The 22,081-nt window shown below is 40.9% G+C and overlaps 1 protein-coding gene across 1 annotated transcript in view; it reads left to right on the forward strand.

The window, feature by feature from the left end:
* LOC142057218 (von Willebrand factor D and EGF domain-containing protein-like) overlaps positions 1–22,081 on the forward strand; it is a 196,826-nt gene that overhangs the window by 155,223 nt on the left and 19,522 nt on the right. Inside the window, exons 24-27 of the mRNA XM_075092829.1 lie at positions 984–1,079; positions 2,651–2,746; positions 18,804–18,899; positions 20,169–20,264. Of these exons, the coding sequence (XP_074948930.1) occupies positions 984–1,079; positions 2,651–2,746; positions 18,804–18,899; positions 20,169–20,264 (384 nt within the window). The remainder of the gene's footprint in view (positions 1–983; positions 1,080–2,650; positions 2,747–18,803; positions 18,900–20,168; positions 20,265–22,081) is intronic.

Raw genomic sequence — 22,081 nt, forward strand, 5'->3', positions numbered from 1 at the left:
CCATTAACAATGAATGAAGTCCATTTTGACTTCATAAGTGATTGCTGCGTAGTCAGAATAGCCTGCCATCTAGACTGCAATTTCACTTCTTTTCTCTTTCCAAATAGACATTTTATTTCTCCTTTAGATCATCTGAAACGTTTTAGTGACCCTTAGTTTATTTAAGCTTAAATGTATCTAATTTATTTCATGGGCTATTCTGTAAAATGCGGAAAGACAAAGGGAACAGAAGGAAAAAGGCTGTTTTAATGTGTCACTCTGCTTTGCAACGAAAACTTTATCGGGTTCCTTATTCTTCACTCAGTGACTTCCCAACTAAACTAATTTGCAATTCTAATACCTTTTTTCAACAGTCAGGTACTTGCCGCATAGAAAAATGCAAGACAGCTTTTAATTCCTAATGCCTGTTATATCATCTACAGTAATAACAGATAAATGAAGAGGCAAAGGGAGCTCAGCCAGTGGCTTTGTTGGTGATGCATGAGCCAATATGTTGTGGGAACTGGCATTTAAATGAGGCAGAACAAATGGAGGTTTTGCGGTGCATACCTATTCAACTTCACAGAAATGCCACGGTGCTCTGCTGAACTCAGACAAAGCAGCAAATGGTTAATATCTTATCTCCAGGTTACCCAGGCTGTATGCAATGTGACCACATTTTACTACCTTGGGATTGTGTTTGGTGAGGACACAAGAGTGGAAGGAAATGAACTATGCAAATCAAAAGAAGATGTCAGAAATAAACTATTAAATTATGTTTTATTTCATCCCCCAAGCTATGCTAAAACACCACTGAAATGCTCCCACTGTGTCGACAATGAGTAAGTGCCACAGCACAGCTGACCAGCAAGGACCGTGTGAAATTTATCACAATATTACTAGAAATATTTATTCTAATGACACGGGCAGCAGCAAAAGCATGCCTACTTGAAAAAATTCAAAACTGTAAGAGATTCATACAGTTATCTTATATTCACATACAGCTCTGTGCAATCCTGTGTGCTTGAATGGAGGAATCTGTGTACGGCCAAGTATGTGTGCGTGTCCTTATGGTTTCTATGGGCCACGGTGCCAGAGAGGTAAGAAAGTTCTATTTATCATCTTGATAAAGGATCCAGGCTTAAAATATAAAGAGCAACCTATATCATTACCTGCCCCCACATGAAGTATATCCAGAGACTTTCCTTGTCATAACTCCCTGGGTGCTCCTTTGATGTTATGGTCTGTTGTAAATCCACGTTATATTGTTCTTAATGGTACTGTGAAGGAGTAAGCACTTATTTATGATGGCATTAATGGTAACTAAATGATTAATCTAAATATATCTGAAGTCAGTGATATCACTAATTAGCAACTATTCAATTAGATGTTAAAGCATGGCTCTACTTTGTTCATTTTGTGTAGTGTGTACTATACTGGGTTTCAGAGCCAGATGACAATTTATCTTCAAATGAGGCTCACAATACCACCTATTTGACCAGCCTAGAGCATAGCGGATGGGAGACTCATGTAGGACTTCTTCAGATCCCTGCTCAAAGATCTGATCAAATGTCACCCTGCCTGACATAAAGCAGGACCTCATTTTGCATCCCTGTCCTAAAGAGGAGAGCTCTAAACTGAGGCTAACAGTATCTCGGGCTTCTTGCTCACTTCACTCGTGCTGCAGAAGTCAAATTAATAAATACTTTACCCCTTAGCACAGGCAGAACAGACATGAGAGAAATTCACGTTTAGGGCTCAAATAGCTGGAAGACCTCTGTGTTTATACCACTTGCTTTTCAATTTTTTGAGCATGGCTTTAATAACCCTTCCTGAATCTGGGAATATACATGCACTCTCATTACCAAACCTGAACTATTTCAATATTAAAAGTTCTTTTCTCTTTCTCTCTCTCTTTTGTTTCCCTGGAGTTTCTACGCAACACAATCCCAATGCATATTTTTGCAAGTGAATGATTCACACAGAAAAGTCTAATTGCAAATGGAGCTTGCTGGTAGCTCTTTGTTTTTGTGATGCTGGGGGTGAAGGAGAGAGTGAAAATGATACAGACTCTGTAATTAGATGATCTCTCTCTTGAGGTTCAACATGGAAGGCGATTTTCAACATCTAGGTGATTTGGAATTTTTATCCTTAAGTGTTATGGTTTAGACAGAACAAAAAACTTGAAAATAATTATCCACGTTTGTGGGATACAGAAGTGATACGGGGACATAGTGGATGGATGCTGAAGAAAAGCAACGCCTTTCCTTCTACTTCATTGAGAAGGGGGAAAGAAAAAGCGCCAAAACCAAATTAGCAAATATCAAACACTGATGTATATTTCAAGGGCAGAAGCCCTTTAGCTAGAGAGTTAAAAACCTAGGAGATACCAGGAATATTCTGACCACTTAACTGCAGTATCTAAAAGAGACCCTTAGGTGCTAGGAACCATGTCTGACATTCTTTCCACAAACAAGAGAGAATCAGGATCTCCAGCTAGGCATCAGCCTGAATCACCCTTTGGAGAGACACCTGCTCTACCCCGATGAAAGAAAAAAGCCTCTGCAGACTGGTCGCCCGACACAGACACCTAAATAAGGAGCTTATATTTAGGCAGCACTGATTCCCCGTCTGATCTCTGTGCTCAAAACTTTTGCTTTCCTTTCACTAGCCGTTTGCATTCCCCCTTGTAAGAACGGTGGTCACTGTGTTCGAACCAATGTGTGCTCCTGTACCGAGGGCTACACTGGGAGAAGGTGTCAGAAAAGTAAGTCACAAACTCCCCTTTGCTTTCCAGTGTTCTCTGACTCATAAACAGTTTTTATCCCTTTTGTGCATGTTCAGCCGAATATTTAGTCTGGATTTATGCCATGATCTCCTGTATTTCTATGAGAGCACATGTAGCACTACATTATGTCTAAAACCAACCTGTTAATTAGAATAGCATTAAGTCAAGTCAATGTTGGGAGTAGAACATTTTGCTAGAATCCTTTCTAAATATTTCATGCATTCAGAATGTGTAACACTTGTATTTTGAGATTAATTAATCATTTTGCATTAAAGATTTTTTGGGGGGAAAAAATTAAAGCCAAAGGCAGAGCAGCAGACTGAGATCCTTAAAAATATTAGAACTTCATACTTCTAGCTTAATTAAGACAGTTGGTTAATAATACTTCAGCCTTGCCTTTGCTCTTTTCACTGAAAACTCCCTCTTCATCTTGGCATCGGTATTCGTGTTCAATTCTGTTGTTCTTCTGGGGAAATAGGTTATTTTGGCACTTTTACAGAATGTATTGCTCAACAGTGTCTGTCACCCAGGGAGTTTAGGATATGTATGTGAAAAGTTTGAGGTTTGTTTTTTTTTTAATTTGTTTATTTATTATTTCTTTACCAGTTTGAAATTGGCAAAAGGGGAGCTGTGAAAACAACCATTCTTGGCAAGAAGCATCTGTACATTTCAGGAGCACTTTATGTCTCTCACACACAGAGGAAAAAAGCTAGTAAAAAGTTCCTTCCAGCAACAAAAGCCCTCTCAATTCCCTTACTACAGCTCTCCCCTCCTTCCACAGGGAGAATCACAATGCACAGCTCTGCCTGGCTGCAAAGTACACAATTGAATAGTCTGTTCTGGCAGGAACAAGCTGGGGGAAGAAAGGAGGAAACCTTATGTTTGGCATCTTGTTTCTGAGGTTAGAGAACCTTAGAAAAGTGCTGTTTCCAGCTTTAAACATACTACCGCATCTCCAGACAGATCAAAGGAAAAAGGGGTGCTGATGATTGCAGTCTAGCAAAGCGCTCCCCTAAATGCTCCAACTGCTACTACCCACCCACAGCATGTTTCTTTCTACTTTTAAAAAGTTTATGAGGTTTTATTGCCCATCTTGTTATAATCTTTCACAAAAAAGCTTTCTGATATGATGAAAATATTTCTGTTCTGTCCAATCTCAGCCTCCATTCTACTTCAATAACCAGCATATAGTCTGTTTTATTTAGCCTAGTGTTATAAAAACTTAAAGAAAGGACCAGTGTCTGTGATGAATGAAGAGAAACAGAATTAAGTAGAAGGCAAATGCTACTATTTTCTTACTCTTACTGGCCACTGAATGATAATAGGTAAAAAAAGTTGACTAATGTTTCCTTTTTCTTGTTTACAGTCAATGGCACGTGGGACAGGTGTCACGATCCATAGAAAGAAATAGTTTATTCACAAGCCTTTCATAGCAAGCTGTTGCTATTAGAGCTGTATATTGTTGTTGTCACATGAAATAGCTTCTCTCTCCTCTGCCAGAGGATGCAGACTTCTCCACCTCTCGGGAGAAAAGGACTGCAGGGCACATGGCAGAAGTAAGTCTCAGCTGACCTCCGCAAACCTGTCCCCACAAACAAAATGGAGAACACTAGTGCTCCCATCAGCTGGAGGCTGCTCTCAGTTTAAAGACATCTTGGAATTCAAATGCCAAAGTCATTTCACACCTTTTTTTGGGGTATGATTTTATATCATTTTCCATCAGGCATTGACCTGATTAGCGGATCAGCTGACATAGTTAGCATACAGTTAAAGGCTAGGAGTATATACATGGACGTGTGTTCCTAACTTATTTACACACAGACAAATGAAGAAGAGGAAAATTCCACTACCCAACCACTTTTTCTTAAATAAAATGTATAAAAAGTACCACAATGTCCATTTTACATTCCAGAAAGGGCTAATATGTCATGTAGCTCATTCTGCCTCATCTGCAGTATCACTAGCTGTGTATATATACACTTATACAGTGATCAAATAGATTTTGATCATCCTGCAGCCACTTGGGCCACTGACTCTGCGGAGGTGAGACCAGCCCCACAGGCAACAAGCCTGAATGCTCAGAAACCCGTCTGGGAGGCAATCCATGCAGTGCTTACACTAACCTTCCTGGGAAGGGTATGGCAAGGAAGGAATCAGGAAAAAACCCAGTAGATTTCTACATTACAGAGAGGGTTTTCTCTGGTTTTAAGCATTTTTTTCTGGTTGCCTTTAAGGACCTCATGTAACTCAGCTGTGCCCTGGATGAGACTTAGGATTTTATTCTGGATGTATTACTTGCCATGGTAATTACACAGAGCTGTAATATCCTTACACAAAGAGTGAGGAAAAGAAATACATGTCTGAGAATAGCAAAACTGTAATTAGAAAGAAAGTTCACTGGGCATTTAATACTGCAGCAGCTCCCATTTGCAAATCACCAGGCCCATGTACCATATATGCAGAGGAACTGCCAGAGGTGAACCTGTCACCCAAATCTCAGCTCAGTGACATCTAACCCATCGCTGCCAGGCTACTTCACACTGACAAATGCACAGCTGGCTTAGCCAAAATGAGAAAAACAATTCCTTGTGAGGGATTTTATTACTATTTTACTCGTTCCTTGCTCTCTGAATATGAGTTTCTTAAGTCCTTTTACACCTCTAGTACAGTTTCAAAAACTTCTGACAGCAAATCAGCTTTACTATGTACTTACACTGAGCCACTAATCTTAGAAATTTTGGATGGATTTATTACCTGCCCAATAAAACCTATCAAGATAGAGTGAGTAAACTTAAGACTTAGAAAGACAAGTCCGAAGAAGTTTCTCACCCACGTATTACATGCAAAGCAGCCGCATATTCTTGATCTTTAGTTTGGGAAAATATTTGTGCATTTGGGAAATTTCCCATGAACCATGAACACTGAGCATAGTGTTTTAAGAAACAGAGATCTGAACAAAATTATTACCATTAATATACCTTTAATTACCTTTAGTATTACCTGCAGTGAATGCTTGAAATTGGCAGTCTTTTGAATTTTGTCATTGTTTATATACAGCAGTACACAGTTTGTGCACACTTGCTTCTGAAACCTACTGATAATGGTACGAATTGCATCAGTAAACGCTTAGATTTCAGCTTTAATTTGCTCTGACACAGAGTTAGAGCAAGGGGAAAATTCCCTGCCATGCACAGCCCTGATTATATTAGGGATGCTACAGTTTCTAGGCTCATGGTACCGTAACACACTTCTGGATGACCCCTTTTGATGGAAGCCAGAAGGACCTGGATGCCAATCCTGGAGGTAATTCACGTTAGGGTTCTTCCTAATGTGTGACCCCAAGTGTTTTGCAACTCAGAAACTTTGTGTCAGCACTGGTGTGGCCAGCAGGAGCAGGGCAGGGATGGGGCCCCTGTGCTCAGCACTGGTGAGGCCCCACCTCAAATGCTGGGCGCAGGTTTGGGCCCCTCAGGACAAGAAGGACCTTGAGGTGCTGGAGTGTGTCCAGAGAAGGGCAACGGAGCTGGGGCAGGATCTGGAGAGCAAGTGTGCTGGGGGGCGGCTGAGGGAGCTGGGGGGGTTTAGCCTGGAGAAGAGGAGGCTGAGGGGAGCCCTTCTCGCTCTCTGCAACTGCCTGACAGGAGGCTGTAGTGAGGTGGGGGTTGGTCTCTTCTCCCAAGTAACAAGCAATAGGATGAGAGGAAACAGCCTCAAGTTGTGCCAGGGGAGGTTTACATTGGATATTAGAAAAAATTTCTTCACTGAAAGGGTTGTCAAGCACTGGAACAGGCTGCCCAGGGAAGCGGTGGAGCCACCATCCCTGGGGGTATTTAAAAGCCATGTAGACATGGCGCTTAGGTTTAGTGGTGGGCTTAGTGCTAGGTTAGCAGTTGGACTCGATGATCCTAATGGTCTTTTCCTCCCCACATGATGCTATGATTCTATTATTCAGATGTAAGTAGCAGTCAGCCAATGGGACAGACATTTGTCCGTGTGGTAAGTCAACAAAATAAGAATAATAATAGTTGTGGGTGTCTGTTACTCCAGTAATTAATGCTCATAAGTAGTTCTTTCATCTTAACGAATATCATAAAAAGGCACCTTAATATATGTAATTGAAATAACAGAATAAAGAACTCACATAGTCTAAACAAATTGCATATCTCCCATAATACCTGTTTTACGAAGTTTGTTTTAGGTAGGAACAGTGTTTAGAGGCAAAGATAAAAATAAGTCCGATCAGTTTTTGGTCACTTACCCCTTAGATAATTGGCATTGTTTCCACCATTTTTAGACATTTCTCTTTCCTTCTTAATATCTCACCTGCATGGACAGAGAAACAAAAGGTTCTGTTTGGTTTTGGCAACTTCAGATTCTCAACTGAAAGAGAAAATTAAAACTAAAAGCCATGGCAGCCAATCAAAGACAGGTTATTTCTAAATTGAGCCCAAATACGCTACTGATTTATTTTAAATATGTGGAATTTCTTTTAAATATGTGACCTATGTGGCCTTAGGATTTTCACTTCCATCCCTGCCTGTACAGTGTGGCATTTCTAATACTCTCTACCTAACAGCTAAAAACGTCAGGTAGTGGACGGAGTTGCAGCACCATGCCTTTGCCATTTGGGCTTACTCTTCTTTGCTTCTTTAGTATAAGGAGAAAGGCAGTCAGACTGAAAGTTTGTGTTTGTTATGTATGTAAATAAACATAATCTTAAAAAAATGTGTAAGCCAACGAGGTCTGATTGGCTGCCAGCTGAAATATAAGTCTTTGCCTGGTGTGTTTGCTGATAAATAACTGCCTTGTGATTATGCAAACCAGGCACCCACACCCAGGACGAGCGGGTGTCAGAGCTGACAGTGAAATGTATGGTTATGCCTCAGCAATTGTACAACCTTGTATCTTCCCTCACTATGCATTGTTTTCAGTATAATCAGTCTTGCTGAGTGGAAAGAAGCAAATGCTGGCAGTACCTCAAAATAAAACATATTTCTGGATCGACTTTGCATCAAACGAATATACTCAGTGTTAATACTAGAGAAAAGCTGTTCATGTGTGGGTTTAAATTGCCTTTTGAAAAAATGCACAGCTGTAACAATCCTGGGATACCGCTCCTGTTCACGAGGCTTTAAAGCCGTGTTCATACTGATTTCTACTATATCTCTATAAAAATTATAAAAATAGAAATTATATTAGATACCATTTATTTACTAGCTGTATTTTCATAGGACTGTTTTAGAAACAACTCTTCAAAACAGAAAGCTAAAAAAGCTGAGTTTTCTTGTGAAGGGTTGGAGTGAAGAGAAGGGGAGAAAAAGAGGAACTCATGGGACCACACATTTATCCCTTCTCCATTGCTATCTGCTTCTAGTGAGTTCATCTCTGAGCAAAAAGGCAAGCCACAGCTCCCTCTGGAGCTCATCAGCAAGCAAAGGTCACAGGAGAACAGTGCTGAACATCCACCTCCTCCCTTCTCCAGAATACCAAGCACATCTGCAGCCTGACCTCGGCCTCTCTTATGGCAGCGTACCTTCTCGCCACTCGTCTCGCAACCAGCTAGCTTGAGTTTACATACAGTTTAAAATAGAAAGACCGTGTTTCTGCATGCATCTATTTTATCATGTCAGGCCAAATCCTGCCAACTTTGTATCACATAAATCATCGCACTGACATTGGGACTTTGCAGATTGGATCTCTCAGTTAGTAGATAACTATTTCTCCATTTCAGTAATTCCTGCAGGCAGGATTTATAGCCAATACACAGTGCACAATATAACTGACATTCATTCTTCCAGCTCTGCTTGCTCCTTTCCCCCCCGCCTCTCTTTTTGCTTCCCAGTACCATGAAGACTTTACTTGCATGAGTGCTAGAGGCAAACTAATTGGAAATGTGAACACTGGGCTTCAAAGGCAGCTTTTTTGCTAAGCAATGTCATGTTGTGAAAGTCACCGATTTCCCATATTCCAGCCTTCCCATGTAATGTTTCTTTAGATTACTGCCTTGCCAGCTGCATAAGCAGGAAGTTTTACTGCTCAACAAATTAGACTTCCACCAAGTTATCATCTTGACAACGGGTGATATATTCTCTGGAATATCTTCACCAAGTAGGCAGATTGACTCAAGCCACCTAAAATCAGGCAGTCCGCAAACCAGAGGTCCAGCAAACCCTCCCACACAACTGCGCAGGGAATAATCCACAAATCTCATCTAAATGGATGGAGCAATCATTTGCGTTAGACTTGCTTTTCATATGTCAAGGATGTGCTCACAAGCAACAACTATCTGTCTGAGAATTCTGGATGGTCAATATCCTCAGGCAGTGAGTGTCTGGAAATAAACAGCTGCTCATACCAGAGGGACTTGTAACTTACTGCTAAAAGCATTAGTTTTGCAACAGGAGTAGAAAGATTGGTAGGTTGGCTTGTTGACTGGTTGGTGCACAGTCTGGAGACACAGGAAAAGGAAGCACTGGTTTCAGTTTTTACTTGATTTCCAGCCCATGTAAGAGAATAGGTTCATATTAGATGTCATCTTCCTTCCTTGGGCAGGAAAAACAACAGAATACAAAGGAAAAAAAGTCAGGGCTGCTACTGTCTTTCCCATTCAGCTGAACGCAACATGATCCATGCATCTTGCCTGGGGGAACGGAGAGAGCTCCGACTTCCAGGAGAAAGGGAGAGAGCCAAAATGTGACCCAAGGTACAACTGGGTTTGTGGTCTGCTCTCAGAGCGGTGCCCCTCTCTGCTCACTCTTAGTAAAGATTTGTGACAAAACCATTAGCTGACCTTTCTTAAAAGCTACATTTGGTTCATATAAAGGTAGCTGATGCATTTGTTTTAATAGGGTTTTTTGAGCACACACAAAATTTAGCTTGCAAGAAGAGAACAAGAATATATCTGGGTAAGAACTGAATGTATATCCTAAATAAGCCCAAAAGCCTTATTAAATTTTTATTCATTCCATAAGCGAAACGTTCACAAACTACAGTGTGAATTTTCCTAGAGTAGAAAATCTAGGGTTTGAGCCAGTATTTCTTTACTTGTATCATAAAGGCACTAAAGAAATGTGTCAGATCTGCTGCTGTACGTAAAAGCATACTTAAAGTAAAGGAGCAGGGATTCCTGAATTATGGCATTTTTCTTTGCAGTGGGCTTCTGTGCAAGGCTAAGTGCTTTTGTCCACTAATTTATTTAAGAAACAATATTTTTTGTGCTCTATTTTTAATTTAAATATTTTTAAAATGTCTCTTGAAAAAGGGGCATGGGTTCTACCACTGGAAAAGCCCAGAGGATGGACAATTCAGGAGATTAATGTTGTCTGTTTATCCACAAACGACACTGGCAAGACAATCCTCCCCAGCATCGATTCTCCAGTAAGCCTTAGCTTACTTTCTAAGACAGATAGCAGCAGGATTACTAACAGATTACTGCCATGCCAACGCAGACAGCAGTCCTCTTCTGAGCCCGCTGACCAGGCTCCCATCTGAGGTCCTTGCTTTTCAGCGGGGTTATCAGCTGGACCACAGTGGCCTGCAGTGGGTCTTCTTTGTGGCTTGAGACAGCATCTCCCACCACGCCACTGCGGTCCTATTCAGTCACTCTCTCTGAATCTCCCTTTTCCTTTGTACAGATAAAAATAAACCAAATTGCATCAAGCATAAGCAACAGCTTAGCCCGCTCAGCACAATGAAAACGTGCCTAAATGACAGGTCATACTGCAAGCGCAGAAGCTTCAGAAACAATCAACAGAGGAAAACAATGTATATGAGAATCCTCTTTCACTTCTTATTCAGGCATGACAAGAAAGCCGCTCAACAGAACAATTTCTACACGCGCTGCAATGGTTCACTGACCTAATAAAACACAGAGCATTCTTCAATGAAGAGAAAATGTTACCATACCCAAGATCCTAACAAGATGGGAATATAAGCTGTGCTGAGAGTATACTTTACAATTCCCCACATTAATTATAGACCAACAGTTGCAAAGGTGAGAATAAAGTATAGCTATAGTCTCTTTAAATTAATAGTGTTGCAGACTGAATCCAATCAGTAAATAAGAGAAAGGTTTTGCTAATGATCTCAAAATGTGACAGATCCAAGCAGAACATTCCTCCAATATAATCATGTGCACCTGCCCATGCTTGTTTTGTTTATAGTGGCTTTCATTCTGACAGACGCTGAAATATTTTGCAGCTATCCCAACACCATACCATTGTATCTCTTGAAAGAGTTTCACCTGGCAAGAGACAATAGGCAAAATGACGATCAGGAGGCCCAGAGAGAGAACATTCAGTCCAAGGAGGGTGGAGAGTCCCCTCTTGGTATTGGAGTGACAATCCCTCACTGGTTTCCACAGCTTCCTGAGGTTTCAGAGTCTTGCCCACCACATACTGCCAGGGAATCTTTTGGAGGTACAGACGGAGAGATCAGGATCCTCTTTAACTGATGGAAAGTGTTACTGTCTGGTGGGAGTGACATGACAGAGCAAACAGGAACGCAGTACATTACGCACACACACTCAGAGTTTAGTCTAGCATCTCAGTAGTTTTGCTGCCCAATATTCATTAGTTTTCCCATTTTTTTCCTGAACTAATACCTAAATTATATTTATTTCCTGCTTTAATAACTCCAAAAGGCCCCATAGCTGTAGCAGAGTACGCATCATAAAAAACCCCAGACAGTTAGGCAAAGCACTGGCATTGCACTGCTGTCTATATGGTCTACAATTTTTCAGACTGTTTTTTCATCTGAAATGTGTGCTACATCACGCAAACTAACTGATATTGCTAGAGCCATGTGGTAAAGTGAATATATTATAAATGCAAACTGTCACCACACCCATCACAATTACATTTACAACTCCCTCTGTGTCTTTTAGTAATTTGTTCTCCCGCACTGTATCCCTCAGAGGTTTCTACCAGATTATTTTTACTACTCAGAAAGGTAATTTATTGAAGAAGTGCTTTGCATCTCTGTCAGAGATACATGAAGCAAGAAATAGGGATGAGCAAACCTCAAAATGATTGGTAGCTTGATATGGATAAGGATCCAAATTTTAGAAGAGCCTTGCACAAAAATTGCAAACAATTTTATTACATGACAAATATTCCTTCTTCTTAAAATTTAATCTGTGGCTATAATTACCGACATTCAGTGGATTGCACATCTGAGGTTACTCTGATAGAGCTTGGAGAGAAAGTTATTTCTTTATTTACACGTCCAAATCAACAGAGATGAGGAATTTCAGAGAAAAACAAGCTGTGGAACAACATACATGCCTAAAACTCAGCATGGGCAAAACTAGTTCCTTACTGCCCTTGGAAGTAGAAAAAAGGGGACTAGAAATTGCCAGCGTCCCGAATCCATAACATGTTTTTCAGAGCTTTGTGCATTTGGGACCTTCACAGCAGCAGATATATTGGTACATCCATCTCGCTAATGATCTGTTGAGCATCAGTTATACCCTCTAAAGGGGAGAATGACATTTTTTACCTCTACTAGTTTCTGCTAGTGCCAGGGCAGTAGAATCCGAACAACGGTGTCCTTTTTGGCCAGAAGACACCCATTTCGTGATTCATTTTTTCAAAGGATTAAAGATCATTCAACAAGATCAAATGTTTATTTGGAGCCTAGAAGCATCCCACCAATTGTTTCCTTACTGCAGGCAGGAGAATGTTTCACTCGAGCAGTGCTGCTGGGATGCATAATGCATCCAGAGAGATGGGGAACCTTCTCTCTGAGAATTGAATCGAGTCGATCAATTGAGCCGTGCTGTTTTGTGAAACTGCTAACCTGACCTTCCAGTTCTTGTCCTCTGAAAAGGAACAGCAATATCCCTACATTTTCAGGCTGCAGTCTTAATAAAATAAAATACCTCCGCTCTGTGTGGTTTGGCGTTTTGCACACCGCTTTTTGGGACAACAGTCTCATGATGGTGCCATTCCTGGCACAGAGCCTCTCCTGGGTTTCGTGTTTTATCAATACGTGATGTATATTACCTATAAACATTGGAAAAGGACTAGAAGTGCTGGTTTTAACACAATACCCACTGCTTTCACATCTATTGGTTTCATTTTTGTTCTCAGCTTGAGTTCTGTCATCTGTATTTTCCTGACGAGAGCAGTTGGTGTTATTTTTAAATCTGTTCCATGCTCTGTGTCCTTACTTTGTGTCGTAGCTCCCCAGCTACAGCTCTTTGTTTTTGAGAATGTCACACCAAATCAGGGCAACCACTAAGCAGAAAGGAGAAAAAGATCGTTAAAACAACATGTACACATACAAAAGCCAAAACGGCAACTGATCAAGCTTCCTGCTCCTCAAAAGAGCAATAGAGAGAGCAAGTCGAAATATGCACTAGATCCACAGAGAAGTCAGTGCAAAACCAACGCCAGCCAGAAATAAAAGCAGCGCCTGTGAATCACATATAAATGACAGCACGGGGATGGTGACTTAAAGGATACATTGAAGTATGTATCTACCAGTAGGTGTTCTTTTGGCTGTATTTCTGTGTTCTTTGTCAGTAAACTATAGCCTGATGCATTACCTTAGCTGGCCCACACAGATGTTACTGCCTGAGGCTATTTTCTCTCTTCCATCCAAAGGCAGAATGCATCCAGAAGCAGGTCAATTTTCTCAGCTTCTACAGGGCATATAAAAAAAAAAAAAAAAAAAAAAAGAAAGAAAAGTTGTCTGGAAAACTACATCTCCTAACCAGCGCTGCAGCGTGACGCACCGTCTCCTCATCAGCAGCATGGCTCAGGATACGTGATGACAGGTAATTTTTGATTTAGAAAGAAATAGTCTGTGCAGGCTCATTGTCAGGAAAGGACTTGGATGCTCATCTGCAGCAAGGTGTATTCCTGAAATATTGCAGAGGATCCCTTCCTGCCAAGATTTTAGGAGCCTGATTTAATATTCCTTCTGTTTTGACTTTATGAGGGTGGTGATGAAGCCTGTCTTATTTCAACAAAATTACAAGCTTTTCACTACTTATTATTATCTACTTCTAGCAAGAAAAAGTGTGATGGGGTACTTGTATCAAAAGGTGGCTTAGGTTCAACTTGAAAAGTTTTTGTCTACTAATCCACAGAAGCAGTGAGAGTCTGAGGGAAATGTCTGTCTTCTTTTAATCACTAATCAGCAAATACTGCTGGCTAATATTGCAACTGTTAGAACAAGTGATTACTCTCAGTTTCTTCTAGTATGTGTAGTCCAGCAAAGCATGCCCAGTGTTTATCTTTGGCCCCAGGCCATTTTGGCATTGTGTAACAGGGATATTTTCCTAAATACTGTGTATGTTTTAGGGGAGCTGTTACTGTAAACAATGGCAAGAAGGGCAGGCAAAAGAAGACACCGGAATTGCAGGTGTCCATTCGCTGGTGCTACTTGCACCAGGAGGACCTACTTGACTTTACACACAACATTTAAGGTGTTGGTTGGGTTTTTTCTTAGAGTTTTAGTGATCTCTGGAAATATGTATTTGCAGGAAAATTATTCCCTTTGCCTGACGAAGCAGGAGGTCTGACTACCTTAAAGATGTTAGGGTTGAACTGTGGAGCACCATGGAGGCTGATAAAAAGAGTTGCAAGAAGCACTTCACTGGGTCAAGTCAGCCTAGAGGGGATAAGCTATGAAAAGGGTCACAGGAGATTTGAAGTGATTGTGAGGTCAAAATGCATTAAAGCCATCAAAGAGAAATAGCTGCTGCATAAAGCAGAAAACTTAGTGACTTGTGAATGTCTTTCAGTGCACAGAAGTATCGTGTACATTTTGTATGATGTTCTGTGCAACATCTATGCTTTATCCTAACACCTGCAGCTGCTTGCTACCTTATCAAAATCACCCCTCACCTGAAATACAACACATAATCATGCTTATTCTTTAACGTACATTATCACCTTCAACATAGGCTTACCTTATCTAACTTACCAGTTTTAGAAAACATAAGATCATGGAAGTCCTTTCTAGCTAACAATGACCTTACAGAATTGTGGCACATTATAGAACTGAATAACTCCATTGCATATGAAATTCTGTGCTTCTGTCCTTAGTGAAGAGCATGGAAATGACGACGCTGACAGCCAGGGGAAGGGGATTAAGGCTTTACTGACACTTACTGATTGCCAACAAATTTGTACCCAAATTTGTGTTGACAGTACCGGACTCTCCCTACTGCCAGTGATATAACCTACCAAAGTGCAACAAAGGGAAGACAGGAATGTGGTTATATCTGTGTCATTAGGGCGAGTCCCAAAGGCAGATGGAAAACCTATCGAACCACTGTTGTCTTTGGATCAAGCTGCCAGGCCTTTTTTAAGGGGACGGGTGTTGTGGTTTAACCCCAGCCAGCAACTCAGCCCCACGCAGACGCTCAGTCACTCCCCCCTGGTGAGACGGGGGAGAGAATCAGAAGAGTAAAAGTGAGAAAACTGGTGGGTTATAAAGACAGTTTAATAGGTAAAGCAAAAGCCATGCATGGAAGCAAAGCAAAACAAGGAAATCATTCACTGCTTCCCACAGGCAGGCAGGTGTTCAGCTATCCCCAGGACATCAGGGCTCCATCACACATGACAGTGACTGGGGAAGGCAAACACCATCACTCCAAACATCCCCCCTCCCTCCTTCTGCTCACCATGATGCCATACAGTGTGGGCACAACCCTGGGGTCAGCTGGGGTCACTGTCACAGCCGTGTCCCCTCCCGGCTCCTTGTGCCCCCCCAGCCCCTCGCTGGTGGGGTGGGGCGAGGGGCAGGAGAGGCCTTGGCTCAGTGCAAGCCCTGCACAGCAGGAACTGAAACGTCCCTGGGTTATCAGCGCTGTTCCCAGCACAGATCCAAAGCACAGCCCCGTACTAGCTACTATGGAGAAAGTTAACTCTACCCCAGCCAAAACCAGCAGAAGGGAAAAAAGAGCAACGTGAGTCTTTTCAAAGTCATGCCAGTGCCTGGGAGGATTACAATAACTCGATTTGCTCTCCTAGTGTCTGATAATTTATTTAGTTTTCCTGTGAGAGGCTGTAACATTTTTGTTTGCTATTTTGAAATTGGAGCTCCTCCACAGAGGCCAAGGAGTGGGACTAGAAAGGATCCAAACTAGTTAACATCAACAAATGTTGAAGTCTGCTTGATGGGTATTGAGATGGGATTGTATTTAAGTCAAAGGAAGGGAGAACAAGTGGAGATGTCAGACAGGAAAAGGGGAGAGATAACACTGCATTCATTTACATAAAGGTGTTTGTGAATTCCCTAGCAATAAGAGAAAGCATCTGCCCCCGAGGGCAGGCAGGCGGAAGGGCCCCTTCAGTTCAGAACAGGTTTGGTACTTCCTTTAGTTCACTTCGAATTAAACTCCTTTGCATTTATCACCAAAATGAGAGATGCCATAAGCAAATAAATAATGTACAGGAAGTTCATGCTGTATTTTCGTAGTTACTTGTCCATTTGTAAGGCAGCTGAACAAAGAGAGAAATAGTTCCCAAGTTGACAGTCAGTTTGAACTGTTGCGTCTTACTCATACCTAGACTGGACCTCACATGTTGCTTAAAGTGTAGCTGAATTACAATGCAAATTGAGCTGGAACAAGTTCAGTTATACACAAACTGAAAACTAGAAGTTAATGAAAAAGCACACTGGTTTGGCTCCCTGTAATTGAACGAAGAATCTGTTCTGCAATTTTAAAAATCTGCTATCAGTGCAAAGCAACCAGGGATATCTTAAAATGTAATTGCTTTTATAAGGTTTAAAATACACAGAAAATGTGAGGGACAAAAAATAAAAGGAGGAATGCCCATTTGAGCAAGTGTTACTATGTTTCTAGATACTTTTTCTCGGCTTTGCTCTTTAAGGGGTAGGGGGGAGACATTGTCCAAGTTTTATATGATCAATTGATTTTGGGACAGCAGGTTAGCATTTGGGACACTATGGTCCATGAATATCACAACGCATAAGGTCATTCGAAACCTAGAACCGAATTTTATGGTTTATGGTCATCTCTTCTAAATTCTGAACATCTGAGCTGTTTTATAATTGAAACGGGAAGTCAAATACAACACAACATAAGATTGTAGGTCAGAAGTCATTTATTGGAGATGTGAGATCAAAAGGGAGAGAAAAAGCAAGAGGGAAAATAAAAGATTAAATTATTTCAGAGTTATGGTTGCCATGACACTTTGAACTCATCTAGGTTTTAGCTAGTGGTTGCAGCACTTTCTGACAGTTCAGCAAGAACTATAGATCCCTGTTAGCCTTAGTAAGCAGAGGCCAAGATTATAGCATGGATCAGGAGAGGCAGAGAAAGAAGGAAAACGAGGATGACAGTTTAAGGGCTTGGATCCAAGCAGCCCTTATAAGCACGGGTAAGTCTGACCTGCCTGAGGGCAGGTCAATATGCTGAGGGATCCAGGAGGCTTGTCACAGAACAAAATGCAGATGTAGCAGCCAACCAAGAGCAGCAATGTAGCGCTAAAAGCCGCTAGTGCAGCAGCATCTGCACTGACGGAATAGACCAGGACACAAAAAAACCACAAAATCAGTATTTCAATACCTCAGGGGAATAATTAGGGAATCTAAATCTACCTATGTAAAAATGCCTGATTATGCCTAAGAGAGGAACAGGTGGTTATTCTCCCATCACATAACAGTTGCTGTGGTTTTGCATTCTATTTTTTAATAATCATTCCTCTTTTGAGATTCTTTGCAGGATTACACCTTCTGCAGTAAAGGTCTGAGGGGGTGTTGTGGTAGTTTCAGAGCCCTGTATGCAGTGATGACTTGAAAATCAGAATTGCTACAGCATTAGTATTCAAGTTCTGTTCTGCCGATGTGCCAAGAGACATCACAACCTTAAGGCTAATAAAGGCACCGTAATGCTATGTTTTAGCTGTCGGCCCCCTCGGTGCCTGCAGAGGCGTGTAGCCTGCTCCCTGCTGAGGAAGAGCCGGGTGTTCAACAGCCACCTGGCTCTGCCAGCAGGGGGGACTGGCGCTGGTTACCGCTGTCCATAACGAGTCACCGGGAAGTCCCATTGCGCCAGTAAAGCTTTAAACATGGCAGGAACCATTCGACACAAACCCGTTCTTGACTCTGGTACTCCAGTCCAACCACTGGCTGTGTAACATGGCTTCGTTGTCTTCCATCCAGTTGTCAAATGCCTTCTTCTGTGCAAAAGGCAAATCACTCCCACTCCCATCATACGAGCACTACCACGTTTCTAAACTACACCGCCTCTCATGGGTCCTTCCTGCACTTACAGGCAAGCTAAACCAGGAGATGAGGAATTTGGGAATCTACCTATATCAAAGCAGGTTGGAAATGCTGATGTGTGACTTGCCAGAACAGTGAGATTTTACTGTTTGTTGTTGTAAAACAACAGTTTTGATAAATATGAACCTTAAACTGAGACACAAAAAATAGCAATTAGATTTCTAATGAAATCTAACAAATAAAAATCATCTGTTTTCCTGTGGTTGAAAGAACAACTAAGCTTTCACATCTTATTTATATGAACGAATAAAGTAAAAAGGTAAGTACTTTAACAAATAATGGTACAAAAAGGAGATGGAGGAATAAATCTACTTAGTCTTTAAGCTTGGCTGGACGCAAAAACACTCTCAAAATTGTGTCAAACCAATCCGTCCTCATCAAGCCTTGTCTTATCCAAATGAGCATCTGAGAACACGTTTTCCAATCAGGAAGTGGAAGCTCCAACAAGGATGCGGTCTGTCCACAGCTGCCACAGAAAATTTCTTACTTGTTTTTCTGAGAATGATTGTAATTAATGCCTCTCTTGATCTTCTGATGAGGCAGCTCTTACTGGAGCTTCCCCGAAAGAGCTTCTACACGAGGCGCAGTGTTTTCCAGAAGGATTTATGGGAGCTATCAAGCCTCTGTGTTTCAGATTCACAAATCCAAATTACTTTTCTGGTTTTTAATTACAAGCGATCGAACCTTCTGAAGAGAAGCGAATAAGCCTCTAGCACAGTCTTCCCTCATTTCCCAGCTACCATATTCTTCCTTTGATATGTATCTGCAGGTGTCTGTGATCCCATGTGCATGAACGGAGGGAAATGCGTACGCCCAAATGTCTGCGACTGCCCATCTGGTTGGAGGGGAAAGCACTGTAACAAACGTAAGCACCTCTACTGCTCATCAAAGAGATCATTATTACTTAGGCCAATCAACACCAATTGTAATCTTCTTTTAATATTAAAAAACAGTGTAGTGGATAGAATCTGTTCTGCTGCTTCAGCGGTTTGAAGAAAGACAGTTTTAAGTACAGGAAATACAAAATGCTATAAACATGTGATGCTTGCAAAGGACAAAAGCTGTGTAGGGGAACCCTGGTTCTGCTTCGTGCAGCTCTCTGTTATACATCTTGTTAAGGAAATTCAGTTTTAGATTTTTAAACTTGAATCATTGATTTACTTTTTAACAGCTTCACATATTTTGTTGTATCTTACAGAAAATTGCCATCTATTTCAAAATACAAACCTATTTAAAGCCCGCTATAAAGCCTTCCAAGCTGATATACTCTCAAGGTCACCAGATACATTTTGCTGTATAATTTGGAGAATGATGTGTTCTTACTCTGTAACTCTACCAGATCTGACTACAGTTACATAAAAATGTAATTAAAAAAGGCCTCTCACCCTAAAATATTCTCAAGAAATATTTTTCCTTACATGGCTATTCATTACCATGATGTTGACAGATAAACTAAATAAATTTATAATCAAGATGACATACTGTATGTAAACCACATTAAAATATTGGCTTTTTACCCTTCGGTCCTGATAATAAATATGATTTTGGAACCAGTGCCTTGAAATTGTAATATTAATAATGTATTCAGAAATTCTGAAGGAAGTCTGTGTCTCTCACACATATACACCAAAACAAGTGTTCAATCTTTCAGGATGTCTGAAGAAATAATATATGCAGTAAACGTATCAAAGTTTACTATAAGAATCGATTTATTTATAATAATATGTTACACATAATATGCATATAACAGTTATGAATATATCCTATTATATGAATATATCATATATTTAGTGGTTGACTTGGCAGTGTTACATTAACAGTTAACTTGATGATCTTAAAGGTCTTTTCCAACCTAAATGATTCTATGATTTCCTGATTCTATATGGAGAGTATTCTTAGCTGATAGTGAGCCGAGCATTAGAAATAGCAAAGCTACCAGTAGTCAGTGATCAAAGATAAATTTCTTAAGAAGCAAATATCAAAGAATCCCGAACACTGATTATCTGATGAATATAACAGATTCACGTATTTAGAAATTAGCCATATGGAATAAAACCTAGCAGGTCACTCTTTCAGATCTTGAACATCCAGATATATCGTGTACATCTTCTCACTTTCATGTCAATCTGTTCAGCTGTTTGCCTGCAGAAATGTCTGAACGGTGGAGAATGTATAGGTCCAAACATCTGCGAGTGCTCTGGAGGATGGGCAGGAATGCTATGCCAGACTCGTAAGTGCTGCTTGAATTACTACAGCTTTGTAGCCACGCATGTTGCACCAGAAATCTTGATGCATGAAATTTTCTGCTAAGCGTATATTACATGTAAAAGTCAGCCATGACATGATTAGCACCTACTTTATGCCTCATATTTGTCAGAACTGTCTTATGTTGCCAGTAAAACTATTACTTTCAAAGACATTTCTGGACTCAACATCAGCATGAGAAAGAACCTGACTCACCTTTTGCTTATGTGGATGCTGAGTTCGATCTGTCAGACAAAATTAGTAGTCTTCAAATTAAATAATTTTAAATACAAGGTAAAAAAAAGAGGGGTCGGGGCAAAAGGAAATGGAGTAGCCTATTCTGCATACCCAGATGGCATTAAGCACAGAAAGAAATTCTGTGTATCTGCTAACCTACGAGCCCGATCCTGTAAATAGTACGTGTTTAGACTGACCAGCGGGATAGCTGGAAGTATTTGCATGTGGAGGGACTGGAACACCTGGAATATCCATTATTGCCTGTGACATACAGGGTCGCTTCAGTTTGTGTATGCTATTAGCTTTACAGTAAAAGGGCACGAAGAAAATATCAAGGCATTATCCCCTTTAAAGGGCAATCGTCTTTCCTCTCACACTCGACGAGCATAATTACATATGGAAATCTTTTGTAAGTTAAATCCCAATGGCTATATACTTGTTTCTTTGTGCCAGCTGTCTCCTAGTTCAAACATGGTAATGTTTAAAGTTATTTATTAGTTGATGACATATTCTTGACTCAGTTTATTAAATAAATAAACAAATCCTGCTTGTTCCTGTAAGAGGCAAGCAAGGCTTACTATAATAAACAATTTCTGCTGGCCTATGCAGGCACACAAACCTAGGCAACTTTTCATATTTCTATCTAACCTTTGAAACTTTGCTCCAAATCCATTCACTTGCTAGTCTCTCTGCTTTTACTATTTATTCCCATGTTTTCACTGCAGTGGGGAATTAAATCAGCTTTTTGTCCAAAAGGAGCTGGCTGAAACTCTTAGGTCCCACAGCAAACCCAAATAATCGCCAAGTGGTTGGTATTTCTGTTTTTTTCAATAGAAAGAGAGAAGACTATTGTCAGAGAGCAGATGGTGAGGTCTTATAATGATGCTCCAGGGTATTCACAGTGAGGCAGGGAGGAAGCAAGGGAACAAGAAAGTCTTCATCCTCACAGATGTTAAGTATAAAGTTTTGCATATAAGTGTAACCCCTGAAAGCAGGTCTGGTTTTTGTTTTACTGGGAGTCTATTCGCCCAAATCCAGAACCCAGTGCAAAACATGCATTTATCTGCCTAAACATAAAAAGCCTTCTGAGTGCTTCCCTTGCTCAAAGAAGCGCTCACCTTCGCCTCAGCTCCGGCACTGATGAGCAGGCTGCTAGCAGCAGCAAAGAGGACTGTAACCAACATCTGGTTACATCTTTTTGTTGCTCTTGTATTACTTTGGCCTCTTTCCCATCTCCCAGCAGCACACGAATAGTGGGCCAAATCCACACAGTCAGCCATAACCAGCGCATTTCTGGCAAGGAGGCATTTGGTTCATCACATCACTCCCCTGTGCAAAACTGCTTTGTCAGATTTAAGCTCCCAAGGTTTCCCTGCGCCTGGCATCCCCTTTCCTGCTTGGATTCGTATGCCCAAATTCTGTGCTTTGCTATGGTATCAACAACAAGGCTGAATATGGCTTTGATTTGCACCACTTTAGCTACAGACTTTGGCTGTTAAACTCAACAACAGAGCAAAATATTCAGGTTATAAGATAAGAAAGCAGCAGCAATGTATTATTCATGAT

Source organism: Phalacrocorax aristotelis, chromosome 5, assembly GCF_949628215.1.
Source record: "Phalacrocorax aristotelis chromosome 5, bGulAri2.1, whole genome shotgun sequence".
In the NCBI taxonomy this organism is placed as follows: domain Eukaryota; kingdom Metazoa; phylum Chordata; class Aves; order Suliformes; family Phalacrocoracidae; genus Phalacrocorax; species Phalacrocorax aristotelis.